The sequence below is a fragment of the Gymnoscopelus braueri genome (assembly GCF_963280865.1).
Source record: "Gymnoscopelus braueri genome assembly, chromosome: 6".
Classification (NCBI taxonomy): domain Eukaryota; kingdom Metazoa; phylum Chordata; class Actinopteri; order Myctophiformes; family Myctophidae; genus Gymnoscopelus; species Gymnoscopelus braueri.
This window is the reverse complement of record NC_137607.1, coordinates 42,329,495-42,349,347: the sequence shown is the minus strand read 5'-3', so window position 1 is coordinate 42,349,347 and position 19,853 is coordinate 42,329,495. Positions and strand designations below refer to the sequence as shown.

At 42.4% G+C, this 19,853-nt stretch overlaps 2 protein-coding genes across 3 annotated transcripts in view; both read left to right on the top strand.

Moving 5' to 3' along the window:
- mast3b (microtubule associated serine/threonine kinase 3b) overlaps positions 1 to 8,583 on the top strand; it is a 54,614-nt gene extending 46,031 nt beyond the window's left edge. For both annotated transcript variants that reach the window (XM_080431353.1, XM_080431354.1), the window contains 5 exons: positions 427 to 554; positions 1,080 to 1,271; positions 1,628 to 1,796; positions 2,284 to 2,618; positions 2,970 to 8,583. In XM_080431353.1, coding sequence (XP_080287479.1) covers positions 427 to 554; positions 1,080 to 1,271; positions 1,628 to 1,796; positions 2,284 to 2,618; positions 2,970 to 3,329 — 1,184 coding nt within the window. In that variant the 3' untranslated portion in view covers positions 3,330 to 8,583. The remainder of the gene's footprint in view (positions 1 to 426; positions 555 to 1,079; positions 1,272 to 1,627; positions 1,797 to 2,283; positions 2,619 to 2,969) is intronic.
- Positions 8,584 to 11,751: 3,168 nt separating this feature from the next.
- On the top strand, positions 11,752 to 19,592 carry LOC308086945 (phosphatidylinositol 3-kinase regulatory subunit alpha-like; the record flags this gene model as incomplete). The annotated part of the gene is made up of 10 exons (XM_080430588.1): positions 11,752 to 11,854; positions 11,987 to 12,098; positions 12,327 to 12,425; positions 12,906 to 13,086; positions 13,490 to 13,594; positions 14,026 to 14,150; positions 14,814 to 14,993; positions 18,139 to 18,210; positions 18,634 to 18,780; positions 19,400 to 19,592. 10 exons carry the CDS (start codon positions 11,752 to 11,754, stop codon positions 19,590 to 19,592), a joined length of 1,317 nt encoding a protein of 438 aa, XP_080286714.1.
- Positions 19,593 to 19,853: the final 261 nt, after the last annotated feature.

The following is a 19,853-nucleotide window of genomic DNA, read 5'->3' as shown; positions in this document are numbered from 1 at the left end:
ATGGCTCCAGTCCAGTATTATAGTATAATATGTTCTCGAGTCAGTATCTGAATCTAAGGGCATTTCCACACTTGATTGCAGGGTTTTTGTTTTTTCAGACCTGAGGGTTTTTGCCCTTAGAGTTTGGTTAAAAGTTTGTTAAAGTGTGAATGCTGCTTTGGGAACACTCCAGAAAAGCACGTCCACATCGAAACACCCTGGTTGTCATGCTGGATGTCCAATAATGATTTGTTAAACATCTCATTATGTTGCAACCTTCTAATTCATGATTTTCACTCATAACCTTGGACACGACCAAATAAATTAAATTTTGCAAATCTTTAGCAAGCATCCAACACTGCTGGCGTGCGTGAATTCAACGTTGGGGTCAAACCCCATTTCTTCATTGTGTTGAGTTTTAAAGCGGTTTAACCTCTTCCTCCCCAGACACCGGCTCTCCTCAGAGCACCTCCCCCTGCTCCAGCTCTCCCAGCTCTCCGGCGGCTCACATCCGGCCCAGCTCGCTGCACGGCCTGGGCTCCAAGCTCAGCACCAGCCAGCACCGTTTCACCAAGGTGACGATCGATGCTAGCGATGGACCAAAATATGGCTATATCTTGCAGACATAGTATCATGGTCACTTGTTCTCATGTTGTTGGCTTTTTGTTTGTTTCTTAGACTTGTTTTTCTCGAAAAGGTTAAGCAGGTTATTTAGACAGATGCTAGGTTCATTCTTTACCTGGTGTCTTGTACTTTCAAATGTACAGAATGTTATTTAGGTAGCATGTTGTTTAGACATATCGTCTCTGTCGGGTGGAAACCTCATATGTCCAAAACTGTTACTTTTCAGGATTCAAAAATAGCAAAAGTAGCAGATCTACAAGCTTCAGGCCGCGTTTCGAGCTTGTGGATCTGTGAAAATAAGAGGTTTCTGCCTGACAGCAACAATATGTTAGGTTCATTGTTTACCTGGTATCCTAGTAGAATAAGGCACTACACTGGTCTCGCTGCACTCTTATTTATGTGATTATTTACCTTGTTTATTTGCTCTGGATGAGAGCATCTGCTAAATGCCTAAATTGTACAAATTGTAATTGTAGATGGGCCGCAGGAAGTCCACCAGCAGCATCCCCCCGTCCCCGCTGGCCTGCACCTCCTTGGCGTCCGCCTCCCCCAACACCAGCCAGCCTCTGTCTCCTCAGCGCTCCCCCTCCCCGCTCCCGGGCCTCGCCAAGGCCCTCCAGGCCTACCACGGCAAGACCCTGTCCCCCCCCACCATTGTCAGACACATGGTACGGTCGGTTAGGCTTGTCACAATTAGTACATAATCGACTGATCGTATAATTGTTTCCTTTCATCTGAAATTTGCAGAAATAGCTTATGACGCATAGATCCGTAGATCTGCTATTTAAGAAAACAATTAAGTATTAAATGATTAAATATATGTCCTGTTTGGCCTTAGTACATTATTTATTTAGATTGTTGGTACCGGTCATTCTTTGCTATTTGTCATATCTGCCCTGTGCAACAAAAATATTAAGCGTGTTTTATATATAATTTTATGCCAAAAATTCAATGAAATCGTTAATCACAATTATTTGTATAATTAATTGTCAACTAACATGTCATGATGTTTACGACCCTTTAGGTCCGGCCCCGCAGTGCCGAGCCGCCCCGCTCCCCGCTGCTCAAGAGGGTCCAGTCAGCGGAGAAGCTGTACCACAGCGCCCCTCGCAGGCACACTCTGGAAGTGCCACTGTACGGTGAGGCGGAGCTGCTAGGGGACAGCGATGTGGACGGAGCCCGACTGGCTGGAGGTAGGAATATGTCACAGTTATTGCTCAATCCCCTGATGTCAGTTATTTGAGCTAATCGGTTATTTTGTATAAGCATTAGAATTGTTTCAATTCATTTGTATGAAAATTGTATAAAAACCTGCTGGATGAAATTAACAGCAATGTAATATTTGCATTGTTATGTTCACATCATTGTCTGTGCTCTTTTAACCAAGAAGATATTATTTTTGCTATTTCTGGAAAGAGAGAAAAAATTATAAAGTACAGTATATTGCCTGTTTTGACCATAGTGTATTATTTATTAAAACAAATTGGTACCAGTCATTGTCAGTTATTTCTCATACTGTATCTTTGTTTACAAAGCCTAAAAGTCAGACAGACAGAAATGACATTTTGATTCATGTGATTTTTGGCAGTAAACATGAATGCCAAAAACACAATGAAATCATGAATCAAAATTATTTGTGTTATAAATAAATAGTTAATGAAAATGTCCTGACGGTGACAGCTCTAGGTGGAGGTGCGGTGTCGGGGGTCTTCCTGTGCGGCCAGCGGGGGGCGCTCCTCCGGGGGGACTCGGGGACGTTGGAGCGCTCCTCCTCTGGGGAGCAGCTGGTGGTGATGAGGAAGCTGAACCTGTCAGAGAGGAGAGACTCCTTCAAGAAGCAGGAGGCGGTGCAGGAGGTCAGCTTCGACGAGCCTGAGGAGAAAGCCCACGGCACCGGGCCCACCGTCACCGTAACCGGACCCCCGCTCCCCCCCGATGAGGACCCCCAGCCTGAGCAGCAGCAGCAGCAACACAGGACGGTCTGGGCGGTGACCCAGCACCAGTCCAGTGACGAGGTAGAAACACATATCATCGTCATATTATGATGCTTAACTCATTCTGTGCCAAAGAGGTGTACACGTCCAATTTTTTCATTTCCCCAGGGAGCCAAAGACTTGCGCAGTCCAAAACTGTGTTTTTAGTGTTTACCACTAGATGGTCTTGCGCTTCCTATGAGCCACCATTGCAGGCATCTGGTGTTATCGGTATTACTGGTGTTGACATTTATTAGTTGGTAGGGAAATCTCCACACACACACACACACACACACACACACACACACACACACACACACACACACACACACACACACACACACACACACACACATCACCTTCAGCTGCTCTCGTGTTTGTTGTGACCACTAGGTGGAGCTGGAGGTGCCGGCAGTGAGACGGCAGTTCACCCTGGTGCCGCACATCGCCGTTCAGGGCTCGACGGAAAGCGAGGAACAAGACGAGTGGGAGGCGTGTTCAGACGAAGAGGAGGAGAACGGCAACGACGCGCCTGCTGCTCCGGCGGTCACCACCAGGGTAGGAGGAGACTCATCTTCGGAGCAACGTGAAGCTTCACCACATCCTTCTCCTCCGGGGGGCGCCCCTGCTACTACACCCGTTCAACGCGGGACGGCGTCACAGCAACACGCTATGACACCCATTCAACACGGGGCGGCGGCAAGTCAGCACGGTGGCAGGGAGAGCCCACAAAATGGACACCTGAAGAAGTGACAGTCGACAGCTTCCGAATGACTCACGCCTCACGGTGTCTCTGTCTGCTCTTTCAAGGACAACGAATGTCACTTCTGAAAGAGTCGTCTGCTGCCGCGCGTTTCAGTCTGACGAATGTAAAGCTTGTTTTACTGGCTCAGGGGCCGTGTCCACCGGGGTGTTTTTTCCCAGTTGAAAACGCCAGGCGCTCGCCTAAAAAACCCTTCCAAACGCCGGAGTTGAAAATATTTCAGCTCTCTCAAGCAGATAAAAACGGCACACGTGAACGCGCGAGTGCAAAATAAACGCTCAGTGCCTCGTCACGCTGCTGGGGTTTCCAAAACGCCCAGGAAAAAAAACGTCTTGGTGGCCACGGCCCCCTAAGGTCAATTTATGCTTCGTGCGACGAGTGAAGAGGCGTTGCATGGCAAAAGCGACTTTAAAACGGCAAACATATGTCACGTATCTCTGGCAAAATAATATGACACGCACTCTGATTGGTTGGGAGTACAAAGTAAGCTCCATGACCACGGAGATGCACAAGACTACATCCACTTCCTTGTTTACATGTTTGTGGTGACGCTATGGGCGAGTCGCAGACGGTATGAATGAATCAAAGCTCAGAACATTGTGGTGCGACGTGTAGTTCCACACTTGTCGTTCAAAGCATGAATTGACCATCGTGTCTCTCGGCTCTTTTCCACTATGAAGGGTTAACCCAGAACCTTCCACAACCTGAAATCTTCCAGAACCGTGAAGTTCTGTGACGTTTTCTTTTTTTCCCCATTTAGGCTATAGTCCACACCAATGATTTGCGACGCAACTCCTTGCAACATGCAATTACTTGCAACCATTATCCCCAATGGCAGTTGCAAGGAGTTGCATTGGTGTGGACTGGCCTTAGAGCCAGAACCACCCCTAAAGGAGGAGATGCATCATGGAATAAAATAAACTCAAACAAAAGCGAAAATACTAAATTAGAAGTACTACCTCCTGAGCAGGACCCAAATTAGGTTCTGAGAACCTTTTATCTAAAAACCCAGCCGTAGTGTATGGAAACACATCCAGAACCTGTGAAATATGTTACACCAGTGGTTCTCAACCTGTGGGTCGGAACGAAGTGACAATTTAAGGACTTTTAAGACCTTTTTAATCCCTCAAGAAAAGAAAAAGACCATTACTGCATCAAAAGTCATCAACAAACTATACTACAAAACCTGGTCCAACATTGGCCAAATTGTCAAATGATATAAGAAGGCGGCAAAGATTGTGATTTGTGAAAATAGGCGATCTACAAGCTCACTGCGAGGCGTTGTGAGCTTGTAGATCTGCTATTTTCACAATATTTATCTGTGGAACCGAGTCGAACTAAATCATGTAATGCCTCAACTTCTACAATTCCAAGTCCTTGTCAAGCTTGGGGGTCCCCAGTTCAAATATGATTATTTTGGCCTGAAAAGGTTGAGAACCACTGCGTTAAACAGCACAGTACGGTTTGCTTAGTTCTTATAGTGTAAAGGAGCCGTCTGTCTGCTCTTTCAAGGACATTAAAAACGTTAACTGCTGAAAGGTACATCTGCGACCATGGGGTTCAGTACGAGGAATGTAAAGCTTGTTTACTGGCTTCATTGATTGGGGAGAAAGATTTAACTTGAAACTTTCTTTTTTGTTTTGTAAATATTCGACTCTAAGTGTTACAGGCTTTTCCTGTTCTTATTTATTACATTTATAAGCTCTGATGAAATGTTTACAGGACAATGAAGTGTGTTTGTCTTTTGACGACTAGCCAAGCCTCCAAAAACGTTTTGTATTGATTGATCATATGTGGATTTACTGTATGTCTTCACAGACTGGATTTTTCTATAAATGTTTATTTTTTAACTAAAATTGTCATGGTACACAAACTAGTTTGATAATGGTAGGACATATCTTAGGACCAAAATGCATTTTTGCAGGTAGAAGTCTTAAAATTATAAGTGCTTGTCGAGTAGATGTCTTGGGTGGGTGTTTGTTTGTTTAGTTATTTTTTTTACACAAACTGAAAAGTACATACAGTACGTACTGTAGATAACCTTCCAGCAGTGGGAATCTGCTAAGAGCTTGACTCAAAGTCACCTCAGAATACGAGCTTCTTATCTGAATTGTAAATCTGAAACCACACAACCTTGGCATGACTTCAGCTGAATTTCAGTCAAGTAATATCCTGACAAAGTTACGGAGTCACCTGAAGTTGCCAAGATATATTTGCAGTATTTCACAAAGCCATATCGCATGTGTTTACTGAAAGCTCTTATTTTGTGGGTTAGCAAATTCAACTTTTTACAGCAAATGTTCATAAATGTAGTTTATTTTATTTCTGGGCGATCCTGCAGTCTTCATGATATCTCAGATGAAATCGGAGGGTTCTGAGTAGGATGTGTAGAGTTATCCTGACCTCAAAGGCCTGTATTTTGTGATTGCGTGTTATCGTTGTAGCGTTGTACTTTTAAATGTACCTGACATCTTTAAAAAAGGGTTATTATAGTTAATTAACTGACTGAAACAATAACACAAACTCTAAATTGAAAATGAACAATGCAAAACTAACTAAAACCAAGTGAACCAAAATAGGGTTTCATATAAAATTAACTTATTTCAATTTTTCTACCATCATAGGTCTGAGGTCAATCTTGGGCTTCTATAAATGAAGGCTTTCCTCATAATACCTGAAAAACTAAATAAAAACTAAACAAAAAACAGTCTATTCATAACATCAAAACGTATTAATAACTCAAATCAAATTCCACACAGTAAAACTAAACTCTAATAACTCTGCTTTAAACACTGATAGCATGTGTGTGAGTCTATCAGTTGTATTCAAGCATGGATCTTAGTAATAGAGCAGACATATCTGAGCCTACAGTATGTTGTGTTTACATACAGTACAGGAGAAGCACAAATCAACTGTTTTTCTTTTTCGTTATTTTTTTGTAATGTAATTTGCCTTGTTAACACTGGTAGAATTGGAAACATGTTGGGATTTCGTTCTTTGTCGTTCTTTCTTCTTTTTTTGGTGGGGAAACATTTTGAAAATGTTCACCTATAATGACATGCCCAAAATACTGTTGAATTGCCAGGTTGAAAGTGGTTAAACATAGCACGTGTCAGATGTGTCATCTTTCTATCGATTTTGTGGGATGTTGTTTCCCTGGTAACAGTCTACAGTACTCACAGCTCAGAGCCTACAGTTCATGGGCTCATGGTGTATTCATACTTGTGGAGAGTTTTCACTGAAAATGTAGCTTTTGTGGTCGGTTCAGTCCAGAGACACCATGTCTGAACTGTTTGTTTCTACTTGTTTTACTGTGTGTAGTGATGTTTACAGCAGAGGACGGTCAAAGTACACTAAAGCCAGTGTCGCACACCGGAAATATCTGATCTACAAGCTCACAGAGGTGGGTACAGTAGCAACAAACTGTACTCAACTAAAGATATTGTTACTTAGCCATGTAATCCCCGTTTTATACTTTCAGAAATGTTGTCTGAGAGTGGTGGGCCTCCCCGGCCCACAGCGTATAATGACATGCCCAAAATAGGGACTGTAAGTACTTAGATACCTGCCAAGCCAAAGTGCAGTAACTACGGGGAAAAAAATCAATTAATCAATCAATGAAAAATTGGTTTAAAAGTAATTCAACTGGTCAGCCAAATGAGATATCGGCATATAAGTGATATTACACTGTACATCTTGAGGTAATTGTTTATTCCCCAAAATCACGAAGGCTAATTTGACCTTTGGGATACACAAATAAGTCGGTGTGTCCAAAAACATAGTTACTGCACTTTGGATTGGCAGGGATTGAAATGTCTAAAATATAATAGTGCTTCTCAAATAAAATTATCAATGTCACTTTTACTCCTTCACATTTGGCCCAACTATAAAGGAGTAAAACTCAACATTTAAAAGTGAAAAGTATGCTGCATTAAAAGTACAATTTATTAAAGTTAATTACTGTAAGTAAATGTTATTACCCACCTCTGCAAGCTCGCAGCACGTTGCATGGCACATAACGTATGAATGAGAACAGTCAAATTTATTACTGCACACCGTGGGCTTATTTTGAACAAATGCAAAATTTCTGTCTTTGTAAATATATATTTATGTATATTTTGATGAGGCTTTGTTTTTAACCAAGAAACAAATGTGGTTATTGTTGATGAATGTCCTGTGTACTGTTATGCGTGGGTAAAGGTCACGTTTAACAAAAATAAGGTATTTATTATAAACGGGTGGGACAAGTTCTTCCTTGTTCTTCCTGGACCAGGAAGAACACGTTTCTAAAGCCCATGTGGTCCTCACAGCTCACACACAGTACTGTCTTCCCATATCTCCATCTATCTCGCAGGGCACAAACTGAGGTTTTACCACGAACATCCGTTCAGCCCTGTGGAGGGCGCTACTGCCTGCGTGGTACACTTGTCTCCAGTGCCGAGGGTTAGTGCAGTGCTAGGGATGTATTTCACTTCACTGTATTTCACTTCCAGCTTGAATGCCACAGATATAGCTTTTCCTAACTGCCCATTAGTGTTGCTAGCTGTCCTTGAGCCCTTTGGTTAGACACTATTTTGAACGTGTTTCAAATGTTTCTGTGCGTTGTCCGAAAGATGTCAAATCTGATGAAGATGAATTGTTGAAAATCAAAGCTCTCATTTCGAAAAGCTTTGCTGAGCTGTATTCTTGCCAGTGTGTTTACTTGAGAATTGTTTACAATGAGAAAACGTGCTATGTACAAATCATTTTGTATCCTGTGTTTCTATGATATAAATCTCTTTGATACCATATCAGAAAACTGCACATACTTATCATTTCGGTAGAGTCTCCTGTACGGGCAGTATCATCATAATAATAATTTAAAAAAATGTTTATTTGTATCAGGTACCATGTACAAAATACATTAATATCAAGCAAAGAGAAAATGTTTTGTACCAGATTTAGCTACTAGCTAATTTTCATCTAGCGTGTGTGTGTGTGTGTGTGTGTGTGTGTGTGTGTGCACATGTGGGGGTCTCAGGTTTTGTCCGATGTAAGAAGGGAGGGGGGCTCCAAGAAAAAAAGGTTCTGAACCACTGCTTCAGTTCAAAGTTAAAGACAGAAACACTTGTATGTTCATGTTCTGTTGTGATGTGAACTGTTCTACTCAGTGCATGCTGCATGACACAAGCACACATGTCTGTCATGGTACCATGCTGTCTCTGCTGGTGCACCCAGTAAAATGTCTACTTTGATTAATCTGAATGTGGACTGTATTGGTTTTATTTCTAAATGTTTTTTAACAGTCTTATTGGCACCGAGATAGTTTGACATGAGATATCCCGACTGTCTTTGAGTTCAGTGTCGTAGGGAGAAAGGGTAAACAATGTGATGTTGTGTAATTATAGCCAAGGGTCATTGTGGGAATAGCGGATTTGGTTATAAATGTAGTTGCACTTATCTTATACTATGTCCAGACTGAAGTATAACATAGGGCTTAAGTGGTTAACCACTTAAACCCCAGCATCTTTATTGTGGGGAAAGCTTTAAGTAGCAGATCGACAAGCTCACAACTGCAAGCTTTCCCCACAATAACATAAAACAGGAAAAAAATAGTATAGAGCCTTGAGGGACTCCGGTTCAACCATATAAGATTTAAGTGGTTAAGGGTCAGAGTAGGGTTCGGCGGTATGACTTCAAATCGATATCACAACTATTTAAAACGTTTGTCGATTACGATTAATTAATTATATATTTTTTACTTTTTCTTTTACACTGTCCTCATACAATAGTTATCTGACAAATAGGTTACAGAAGCTGTCACTTTGATCATCAACTTCATGTTCAAATTTTGTTTACCTGTAGTCTACAGGTAAACACATGATCTACAGGCTATAGATCATATGTCACACTAAACAAAAATGGTGCTAAATACTGCTAAAAGTGGTTATTTGAATCGTGATTATGTTCTACTAGACTCAGGTTCTGGCCGCTACGCTACCCTCACACCTACGTGGCACCGCCGATCCAACCAATATGTCTGTGAGTCTGTGCTCAGGAATGTGTCAAAAACAAAAAGATCTCCATGAATTCAAGGCTTCATGGAGTGTGTAATTGATAGAAAATAAGTAAAATTATATATTATTATATTTTATTTATTTTATATTCTTTTAAGTCTAATATTAGAAAACTGCATAGATACGGTATGTTCTAATATTAGAACACTTCATTGTTCAGCAGCATCACTGCTTTTGTCTTAACTCTTGAACTGTAGGTCGTACAATCAAAATGTGTAGGTATTCCTTGGATCATGAAGCAACTGCCCATACAGGCCATGGTGCCATTTATTTCCGCATAACTCGATTTTACGCCATTTAGCATTTTCTTCAAAACATGTTTTCGCTACTACTCCTACATACGTATTGTAGCGTCCCCATCCCGCCACAACTTCCTCTCCAAACCTCACACACAAATAACTACACATTATGTCTGGAGTCATGTGATAAACGTGTCTCTTTCACATTTTTCCCATATTCCATTCCGATTGGGTATAATTGCCTTCCAAAGTTTGAATCACAAATTGAGGGGCCTGTAACCAAGGCATTGCCAAAAAGCCATTTTACTTTCGGGGGTGGGTCTCTGCCATTCAAAGCAGAGGCACATATACAGGGATCAAAGACGGTAACAAGATGTGATAAACATATGTCCCCGACAACGATGGCAGATTCTAACCCCCAAATCCCCAGAATGCAGTGTGAGCACCTAAATCACACACAGTAGGTACAGTACAGCTAAGCCCTGCCTGGTTCTAGAGGTGTTATTCCTCCTGTATGTAGTTTCACATTCATTTACTGTAGTTATGTTGGTCTTTGACTAATTCGATTAGTGCAGCAATGACACCTGCATTTCTGTCTGTCTGTCTGTCTGTCTGTCTGTCTGTCGGGTGTCATACAAATGGTCCATTTACATCAAGTAAACAGCAGACATGGGATGAGAGGCTGTGTGTGCTGTGTGTGCTGTGTGTGTGTGTGTGTGTGTGTGTGTGTGTGTGTGTGTGTGTGTGTGTGTGTGTGTGTGTGTGTGTGTGTGTGTGTGTGTGTGTGTGTGTGTGTGTGTGTGTGTGTGTGTGTGTGTGTGTGTGTGTCTGCAAGTTGATGCCTGTGCTTGAGTGTACAGTATGTGTGTGAGGACATGGTCACCAGGCAACACCAGGCCAGTCCACAGGAGAAGTATGCTACTGTAGACCTAAAGATAGGCTCTGTGATTGGGTTACATCAATGGTCTCACTGCCGTTCACATTGCCGTGATAACCTGAGTTTAACTATGTTGAGATTCAAGTGTTACTGGGTGCAGAGGTTTCACAGCGATATGGCAGAGGATTCAAACATACTGGTGTTCATAATCGGTTTTGCAAGTTTGAGCGCTACAGTGTTGAACTGCATCATTTTACAATGTACAATTCAGGCATTTAGCAGATGAGCTTATCCAGAGCAACTTACAAGTGTGAGATGGAAATGAGCAGAGTAAGCATGAATAAGGCAAAAATCACGTAAATAGAGTGCAGAGGGAACAGTGTAGTGCATCAAAGAAACTAGGTTAACAATGAACCTAGCATCTGTCTAAACAACATCCATCTAAATATTTGAAACTAGGATACCAGGCAAACAATGACCCTACCATCATAAACATGAGACCAAGTGACCCACATATGTCTGCATAGTAGACACTAGACATATCTTTGTCAGTCACTAGTATTAATTGAAGGAGAAGGTGTCAAGAAGGGGCCTCATCATCACTACATCTAGGATTCCTGTCTCATTAAACTGGGCACACGCCCCTGTGCACACAAGCATAAGATTCTTGCATATTTCTGGCTCGCACTGGCACACCGCACGCACGCACGCACGCACGCACGCACGCACACACACACACACACACACACACACACACACACACACACACACAGAGTTGTGCATCTGCTGAACAAATCTAGCCAGGCAGTGGAGTTGTGAACAAACTTAGACACTGTGTGCTGACACACTTTGTGTCCGGGCCTGCATGCGGACAGCTGTTGTTTGCAAGGCGAGGTTAAGAGGCCGGGCCCTGGGGCTGGGCCCCGGCATGACAGGCACTCACACACTGTCACCTGTCACTGGACTAGTCCGGGCAGCGCTTCCCCACATGGAACGCAATCGTATCTCCCGCTGGATAGCTCTCATACCCGCCCACCACACACACACACACACACACACACACACACACACACACACACACACACACACACACACACACACACACACACACACACACACACACACACACACACACACACACACACACACACACACACACCAATCAAGATTTGAGTTCAGCAGGGAGTAAAGACTGACCAGTACTCTAGGGTTGTTGTTCAGAGCTGTCGGACGCGATGAGATGGGCCAGGATGAGACAGAACCACTGACTCGGACCCTGATTGCATCCCCCCAGAACCTAGTGGTCCGTTCTGCCAGTAGAACCACCACACTCCAAGAAGAAGGTACTGTACTCCTCCTCAGACCATGTCTGCCCATGGTTTATGTTTTTTGTTCAGCAATCAGCATGATTGCAGGGACTTAACTACTTTAGATGTTTTCTTTTTCTTTTATGACAATGTTGCCTCTCTTAACAGCCCTTCCATCTAAACCCAACCAGTCCACGGTCATGACAGCAGTGGATTCCAGTGCTCCCAGTCCCCAAAACCAGTTAGCTGAGGCAGACTGGTACTGGGGTGATATTACAAGGTACATCAATGACATTATTATTAACACTACAGTTTATGTATGAAATGAAAGTTGTAAGTATTATATGGAATTGTGTATTATTTTGTAGCTCTTATCAGCTTCTACTAAATGCAGTGATTAGAACTGCATCCATAACAATATAAACACTGTAGCCTGAATAAGACAACAGCAGTGAGAAATAACAGACCACAGAATGCATCTTATTGAACGGTTGTTTGATGTGTTCAGAGAGGAGGTGAATGACTTGATGGTAGACAGGCCTGACGGCACGTTTTTGGTCCGAGACGCTTCCAGTAGGATCAAAGAAGAATATACCCTGACTCTGAGGTAAATGTCCAATTGATTGAAAAACACTATTGAGTTCTATTCCAAATCACAGTGTTTTACTGGCGTGTTAATGTTTATGTCAGGGTCTATATCTCTTTTGACCCGAGCTTGCCTCAAGACAGCAAAACTTTGTTTATTTTCAAACTATTCATATTTTATTCAAATATTGATAATTTGGTTTCCGTTTCTGTGATATATAAAAACAAATTGCATACAGTACCTTCATCAGCTCATTTATTTGAGGCATTTTTTGTTGTTCTGGATGTTTTTTTTTCAGTGGTGTACAGTGACTAAGTACATTTACTCAAGTACTGTACTTTATGCATTTGAAAACTTGTGAAATGGGATATTCTACATAATGAGAACTTTCTACTTTTGGTACTTTAACTACTTTTGATACCAATTATTTTGCATTGGCAGTATTGATACTTTACTTGTAAATGTGAGTACTTTTTCCACCACTGTTCTTTTTCCCTGCAGGAAAGACGGTCAGAACAGGCTGATCCGGATCCTCCATGGTCAGGGGAGGTTTGGGTTCTCTGAACCTCTGGTCTTCTCCTCTGTGGTGAGGCTGATCCAGTTCTATCACAGCCAGTCTCTGGCCTCGTACAACTCCCAACTGGACACGCCACTGCTCTACCCTGTCTGCAGACACCAGAAGGTTGGTGGACATGGAAACTGTCTGCACCACAACCTTTTGTTTCTAAAATAAGTGTTTATTTTTCTTTCTTTCTTTATTATTTTTTCTTTATTTCTGAAAGGTTCTGGTGTGATGGGGGGGGGGTGTCTGTGTTTGTATGTCTTTAGAATTTTGAAAAAGGATAAATACAGTAAAAACTTACAACTTATTCTAGGCACATGTTGCACGATCATTCGGTTTTGCATCTCATCAGATACAAAATAACAATTCATTATTCTAAGAAAAGAAAAGACCTTGGCGTTAAGGGTATTTTGGACCCAAAGGAAAAACTGTTTGTTACAGTAAATATAAATCCAATTATATTCAAATCCCTTCTTTTTCTTAATGTCTGAATGTCCTGTATTGTATGTTTCCTGGTGCCCAGGACCAGCGGGTGCAGAAAGACAACATGGACGCAGTCGGACATCAGTACCAGGAGGAGAGCAGAGAATATGAGCTGTTCTATGAAGACATCACACTCAGCTTAAAGGTATACAACAACATGCAACAGTTACAACCAAATCATGACCCCGGTTCAATGAAGACTGCTATACATTAATATAGTATAATCTTATTGTGGACTCTCATACGTCTAACAAATCATCTCTCTCAGGTGGAAACCTCATATGTCCAAAACTGTTACTTCTCAGGATTCAAATAAAAAAACGGCAAAACTAGCAGATCTACAAGCTCAAAATGCGTCGCTTTGCACCACGCTTTGAGCTTGTGGATCTGCTACTTTTGATGCTTTCGTGTGACGCTGTGGTATGATCAAGTAGGGCGTTCATTTACGAAAAAACACAAAATGTTAGAATATGGAGATAAGAGGTTTCTGCCCGACAGCGACGATATGTCATTTTGAACATAAGAGTGTAGAAAACATATGAGGTGTAGTGATTGTGTATGAAACGTGCTGGCCAGGCTCCCCAGGACCGGCAGGGGGACTGTACCATCGAGGCCTTCACTGAGACCATCCAGATGTTTGAAGATCAGTGTGAGAGCGGAGAGCGCTACATCCACATGTTCCCAACACAGGAAACACACAGGTACAGTGCATTTCACATCCATGCACAACATGCACACACGCATGCAAGAAAGCATGCATGCATGCAAGAAGGACGCACACACACATGGAGCATGCGCTTAAACTGATATTTAGGGATAAGGGAGTCAGTGGTGTAAAGTAACTAAGTACATGTACTCAAGTACTGTACTTAACTTTACTGGCATATTTCCCATTTTCAATACTTTTACTTCTACTCCACTACATCTCAGAGGCAAATATTGTAATTTTACTCCACTACAATTATCTGACAGCTTTAGTTACTAGTTACTTTGCAGATTTTGATTATTATCACAAAACATACATTAACCACTTCAGCCCTATATACATTTCGGCCATTTGAAAATAGCCAAGCTCACAATGCGTCACGATGCGACGCATTGTGAGCTTGTAGATCTGCTATTTTCTAAAGATTTGTATACATCTGAAAACGTGAAATGGGACATTCTGCATAATGAGTACTTTTACTTTTGGTACTTTAAGTACATTTTGATGCCAATACTTTTGTACTTTCACTCAAGCACATTTTTAATTCCGGACTTTTACTTTTGCAGCATTGATACTTTTACTTAAGTAAAAAATGTGAGTAATGTTTCCACCTCTGAAGGGAGTGCTTCTGTGTCATGATGTGGACTCCTCTTTCCAGGGTCCAGAGTAATCCTGAGGAGGTGGTCGAGTGGCGGCTGGAGGAGGTCCACGATGATAAGAGGAGGTCGGAGGAGGGGCTTGGGAAGGAGGCGTCGGAGAGTACAGAGATCGTCCGGATGCTCAACATCCTGAAACCTGATTTGGTACAGTTGAAGAACATCACAGATCAGTATACTGCGTGAGTGCAAACCTACAGGAACTGAGGCTCTAGCTCAGGTTGGCTGGACTGGACGACAGTACAGTACTTTACATTCTTATTGTCTCTTTTCAACTACAAAAGGTTTAACCCAGAAGCTTCGCTAAACTGAAACTATTCAGAACCCATGAAGTTCTGTGTTAGTTTTATGATCACGTTTCCATTATAACAGAACCACCTCTGAAAGGATGTCCTAAAATGAAATGGCTCCGACCTACAAGAGCTTTTAGATCGGTTGTTTTTGCATGGGTTCCCACATTTAGGACACAAAACAAAAGGTTTAGGACTTTTGACTTGCAATACAATGATTGAATCCCACCTCTGTCACTTGTCCGCCAGAGTCCAGGGAGTGGGGACCACCGGGGGTCCAAATGCACCCTGACGGGTCTGTAACTCTGAGAGCGTACACATGGACCCAAATGCACCCGTAAGGGTTCATTTAGTTACATTTGTAGGCTCTCAGAGTTTATTATACAATGAGGATTTTCTACCGTAGTCGGGGATCCCAGAGATAAACATGGCAACAAATGGGGGTCTGTGGTCTAAAGAATATCAAACTGGGGGTCTTTGAAATGAAAAATGGTTAAGAATCACTGCACTAATTGCAACGGTTCCTGTGTAAATCCGTATCGTTAGAATGTTTATTTTGTGTGTGACGTCACTCCACATCTCTGTGTCGTCTATATAAGATGCTGCAGGGTGCAAGAAGACTGAAGAGATAGAGGAGGTAGAAATTCAGAGAGAAGAGAGACAAGAAGACAGAGAGATGTTTCAGTGGACAGTAACCAGAGAGAATGGAGGAAAGAGAGAGCTGGTCAAGCTGTAGTTGCAGTTGGACATCAGGTTTATTCCTTTACAGATTCCAGAAGCTATAGCATGGATCACATTGATGTGAACGTCTTCAACACAGTGTCTTTACGCTGGAGGAAGTTGCCCCAGTTACAACCGTTAGAAGAAGAAAATGTCACAAGCGCTACAGCCACACAGCTGTGCTGATAGACCATGTGGTCTACATCTGGGGGGGTGTTACTACATGGCGGGAAGACGTTTCAAGGAAGTACTGTGATGTTCTTTATGCATTTGATGTCGACACACACAAATGGTTCATACCAGAGATTTCTGGGGCTGTTCCAGATTCAAAGTACAACCACTCAGCCTGTGTCTTGGGGAAGGTCATGTATGTCCATGGCGGAACTCTCCAGCTGCTTGTAAACACTAATGACATCTACAAGTTGGACACGCCACAATGGTCTGGTCTTTAATTAACACCAGAGGAACTCCACCACCTGTTTCAGAAAGTACACTACAACACCATCAGAGTGTTTGACACAGAGACCAACTGCTGGCTGAACACACCTTCTGCACAGCTTCTTCCAAAAGTACATTGGGGTCATTCAACATTTGCCTACAATGGAGAGCTGTACATACTTGGCGGTCGGTACTCTAATGAGCTCTTCATTGATCTGTGGAAATTCAACCCAGAGACCTTCTCCTGGAAGAAGGTTGAGCCCAAGGGGAAACAGCCGCTGTGCTGTTCTAAGTATAGGATGTGCTGTTGCATGGTGGGAAATCGTATCATCATCTTTGGAGGATACAGAGACAGCGGCGGATACACGCCCGTTCTACTGGATGACCTGTACATCTTAGACTTGAGTCCTAGTCTGAAGACGCTGTGCAAACTAGCAGTTATTCAGTACGATCTGGAACAGTCAGGACTCCCACACAATATCAGGTGGGAACTGGCAGCCCCCTCAACCGGACCATCTCGCCCCCTCGTCAACACTGCCAATTAAAACAAGACCAGGAGACCTGGTTCTGTCAGACCCAGAATAAGTACTTTATAAGATCAGAACACTACGTCACGGCTAAGCCGGACTTCACATGACGTGTCAGCCTGTGTCTATGCCCATGTATGGATGAAAGAGGGACAAAAGATGGACAGACATTTATCCCCATATACAGTATGGACGAAATAGGGACAAAGCCTCATGTTGGCCGACCCTCTGGGTCTGGCAACAACAACAACAACAAAAACTAACCTTCTGGTACTTTTAATTCTATTGCGTCTCGGTGTCAAGCCTTCCTCAGCGTGTTAGACAGAGACTTCAGCACCTATCGGTAATTCTTTTTTTTTTAATTGTGCACCCGCCTCGCACATGCGCCCCCCGTACTCACGCACCCGCCACCCCCAGCTTTGTCGGCTCGCGCTAGAACTCAGGGTTAGTACTACCTCCTGAGTAGGGCCCAAGCTGAGCTGCATGGAAATAAATCCACCTGCACAATATGTTACACAGCACGGCATGGTTCACTTAGTTGTTCTAGTCTAACAAGACCAGGAGACCTGGTTCTGCCAGACCCAGAATGAAGTCCTAGTATGTAACACACCTACAAACCACTTTATAACTGAAAAGCATAAATAATTTTATCATCATATCATATCACAAAAGATGGACAGACATTTATCCCCATATATGGACGAAATAGGGACAAAGCCTCATGTTGGCCAACCCTCTGGGTCTGGCAAACAACAAAAAGAGTGAGTGATATGTAGGAGATACAGTATGAAACATGAAGCTTACCACATACACTTAAAACCTATGCCCCTGTATACTGGGACATACACTGTAGATACACACTTGCAAAGCCATAGGTTCTCTTGGCCTGTGTGTATCAGTGATTTGAAATAGTGGATGTGATTGATTGATTGATTGATTGATTGATTGATTGATTGATTGATTGATTGATTGACATCTTTGACCATATGCATAAAATACATTTGTACATATCTGTCAAAAGGATACAATTACAACCAAGCTTGAGAGCTTATTTACATTCTGAGGGTGTGTGTAACTGAGGGCCACTTGTTGGGGTGGATTGTTATAATAATAACTCTTATGTCTTGTTTACATGAATGTCACAGTATGCAGATCAGTTGTGCATGGATTAGTTGTTAGAGCAGGTTATTTGAACACAACATTTATTTGGTAGCTTTACATCACTTTCTGTGGATGAGTAAATTGTTCTTGGAATAAAAAAAGAAAAAAAGATGATGTTTAACTGGGCATTTGAGGGTTTTGATTTAGGTGTTCCGTTCCTGTTAAATGACTTGGTTTTGTTAATGTTTAAGGTGGCTTATCAGACAAGGCACACAGCAGACCCAGAAAACGGACTGTCCGGAGATGAGGAGTGATGATGAACAGTAAGTCAAACTGCTAAGATCAGCTTTATGAAATTCAACTTGTGTCTTTAGCTACTCTTTTGCAGTAAGCAGTGGCATATCATCAGTAAAAGAGTTCCACATGTTTCTACGGTGATAAACTAATCCTCATCACATATGTACAATTATCTGCTACACCACTCCTACACCGATATCAACATACTAATTTAAATGCAGTAGCATACAAAACGTTTCAAATTGGGATGGGACCCAGGCGGTACTACTGCAGGTACTGATGCCTTGTGAAGAACCACAAGTCTTAACTAAACCAGGGTCCCTTGAAAGGGGTTCAAATAGACCCTTACGAGTCCATTTGGTTCCATTCGTACGCTCTCAGAGTTGTGTGGAGTCCTTGATATTGAAAGTTTGAGAAACACTGAACTAAAGTGAAACCACGTCCTCCAGACAGTACTCCCTGGCTGATGAGCGTACGTGGTACGTGGGCAGCATGAGGCGTGGTGAGGCTGAGCGGCTGCTTCAGGGACGCAGAGACGGAACCTTCTTGATCAGAGACAGCCAGTCACAGATAGGCTGCTTTGCCTGCTCCGTGGTGTAAGTGTTTCATTTATTGACATGACAGAATCCTTCACTTTGTCACTGGGGTTTGATTAGTTAAGCAAAAGTAAATGCAATACTGTAGCCTACGATAAAATCATGACATTATATGAAACTGAGTCAGGATCAAATATAGTTATTAGAAATATGTTATTTTCTTACCAGATAGAGCTATTTCCATAGTTTTCTCTATGATGATGGCATTTAAAACAATCAACTGGTGCCCTCCTGTGGTTAAATATAGAAACGACAACTCTATTGTGACAAAAATAAAAATCATGGTCAAATTAATATCAGAAGAAATGTATTTATTAAAAGCTTTCATCTTAGTTGTCTCGTAGAAATGTTTGCAAGTAGGATGCTCTGTTTACCAGATCCAGCTACAGGACATATGTGGAAGGAATAAGCAAGCAAAAGATATATATTTTTAAATATAGGCCTACTGTAAAATGCCTTGCATGTCTATACTATATTGATATGTTTTTATATGTTTTCAAACTTTAGGACTGTCATTGTTTGTGAAACGTGCTCTATAAATACATTTACTGTATATAATGTTACATATATTATATGCAGTATTTAACCCTCCACGTCCCTCCTGCTGTGTCTCATGCAGCATGAACGGAGCCACCAAACACTGTGTCATCAACAAGACGTCTTCAGGCTGTGGTTTCACGGCGGAGCCCTTCAACCTGTACCCCTCGCTGAGAGAGTTGGTCCTCCATTACAGCCGTACCTCGCTCGCTCAACACAACCCACAGCTGAATGTCACCCTGGCCTGGCCTGCTCTCAGCCCCCAGCCCAGCTGAGGAGCACCAGCTACAGTACGCCACTGTTTCTCAACATCTGGCCCGGGGGAACCACCAGGGGTCCAAATGGACCCTAATAGGTCTGTAACTCGGTCTGAGAGTGTACAGATGGAACCAAATGGACCCATTGGTTCCATCTGTACACAGACCTCTTTTCCACCTAAAATAACTTTGGTTCTAGAACTAGTTCCGTTCTAGATTCTTGGAACCTTGGTGCTTTCAGGGAACCGGCCACAAACCGGCTTGCGTTCCCACCAGTTT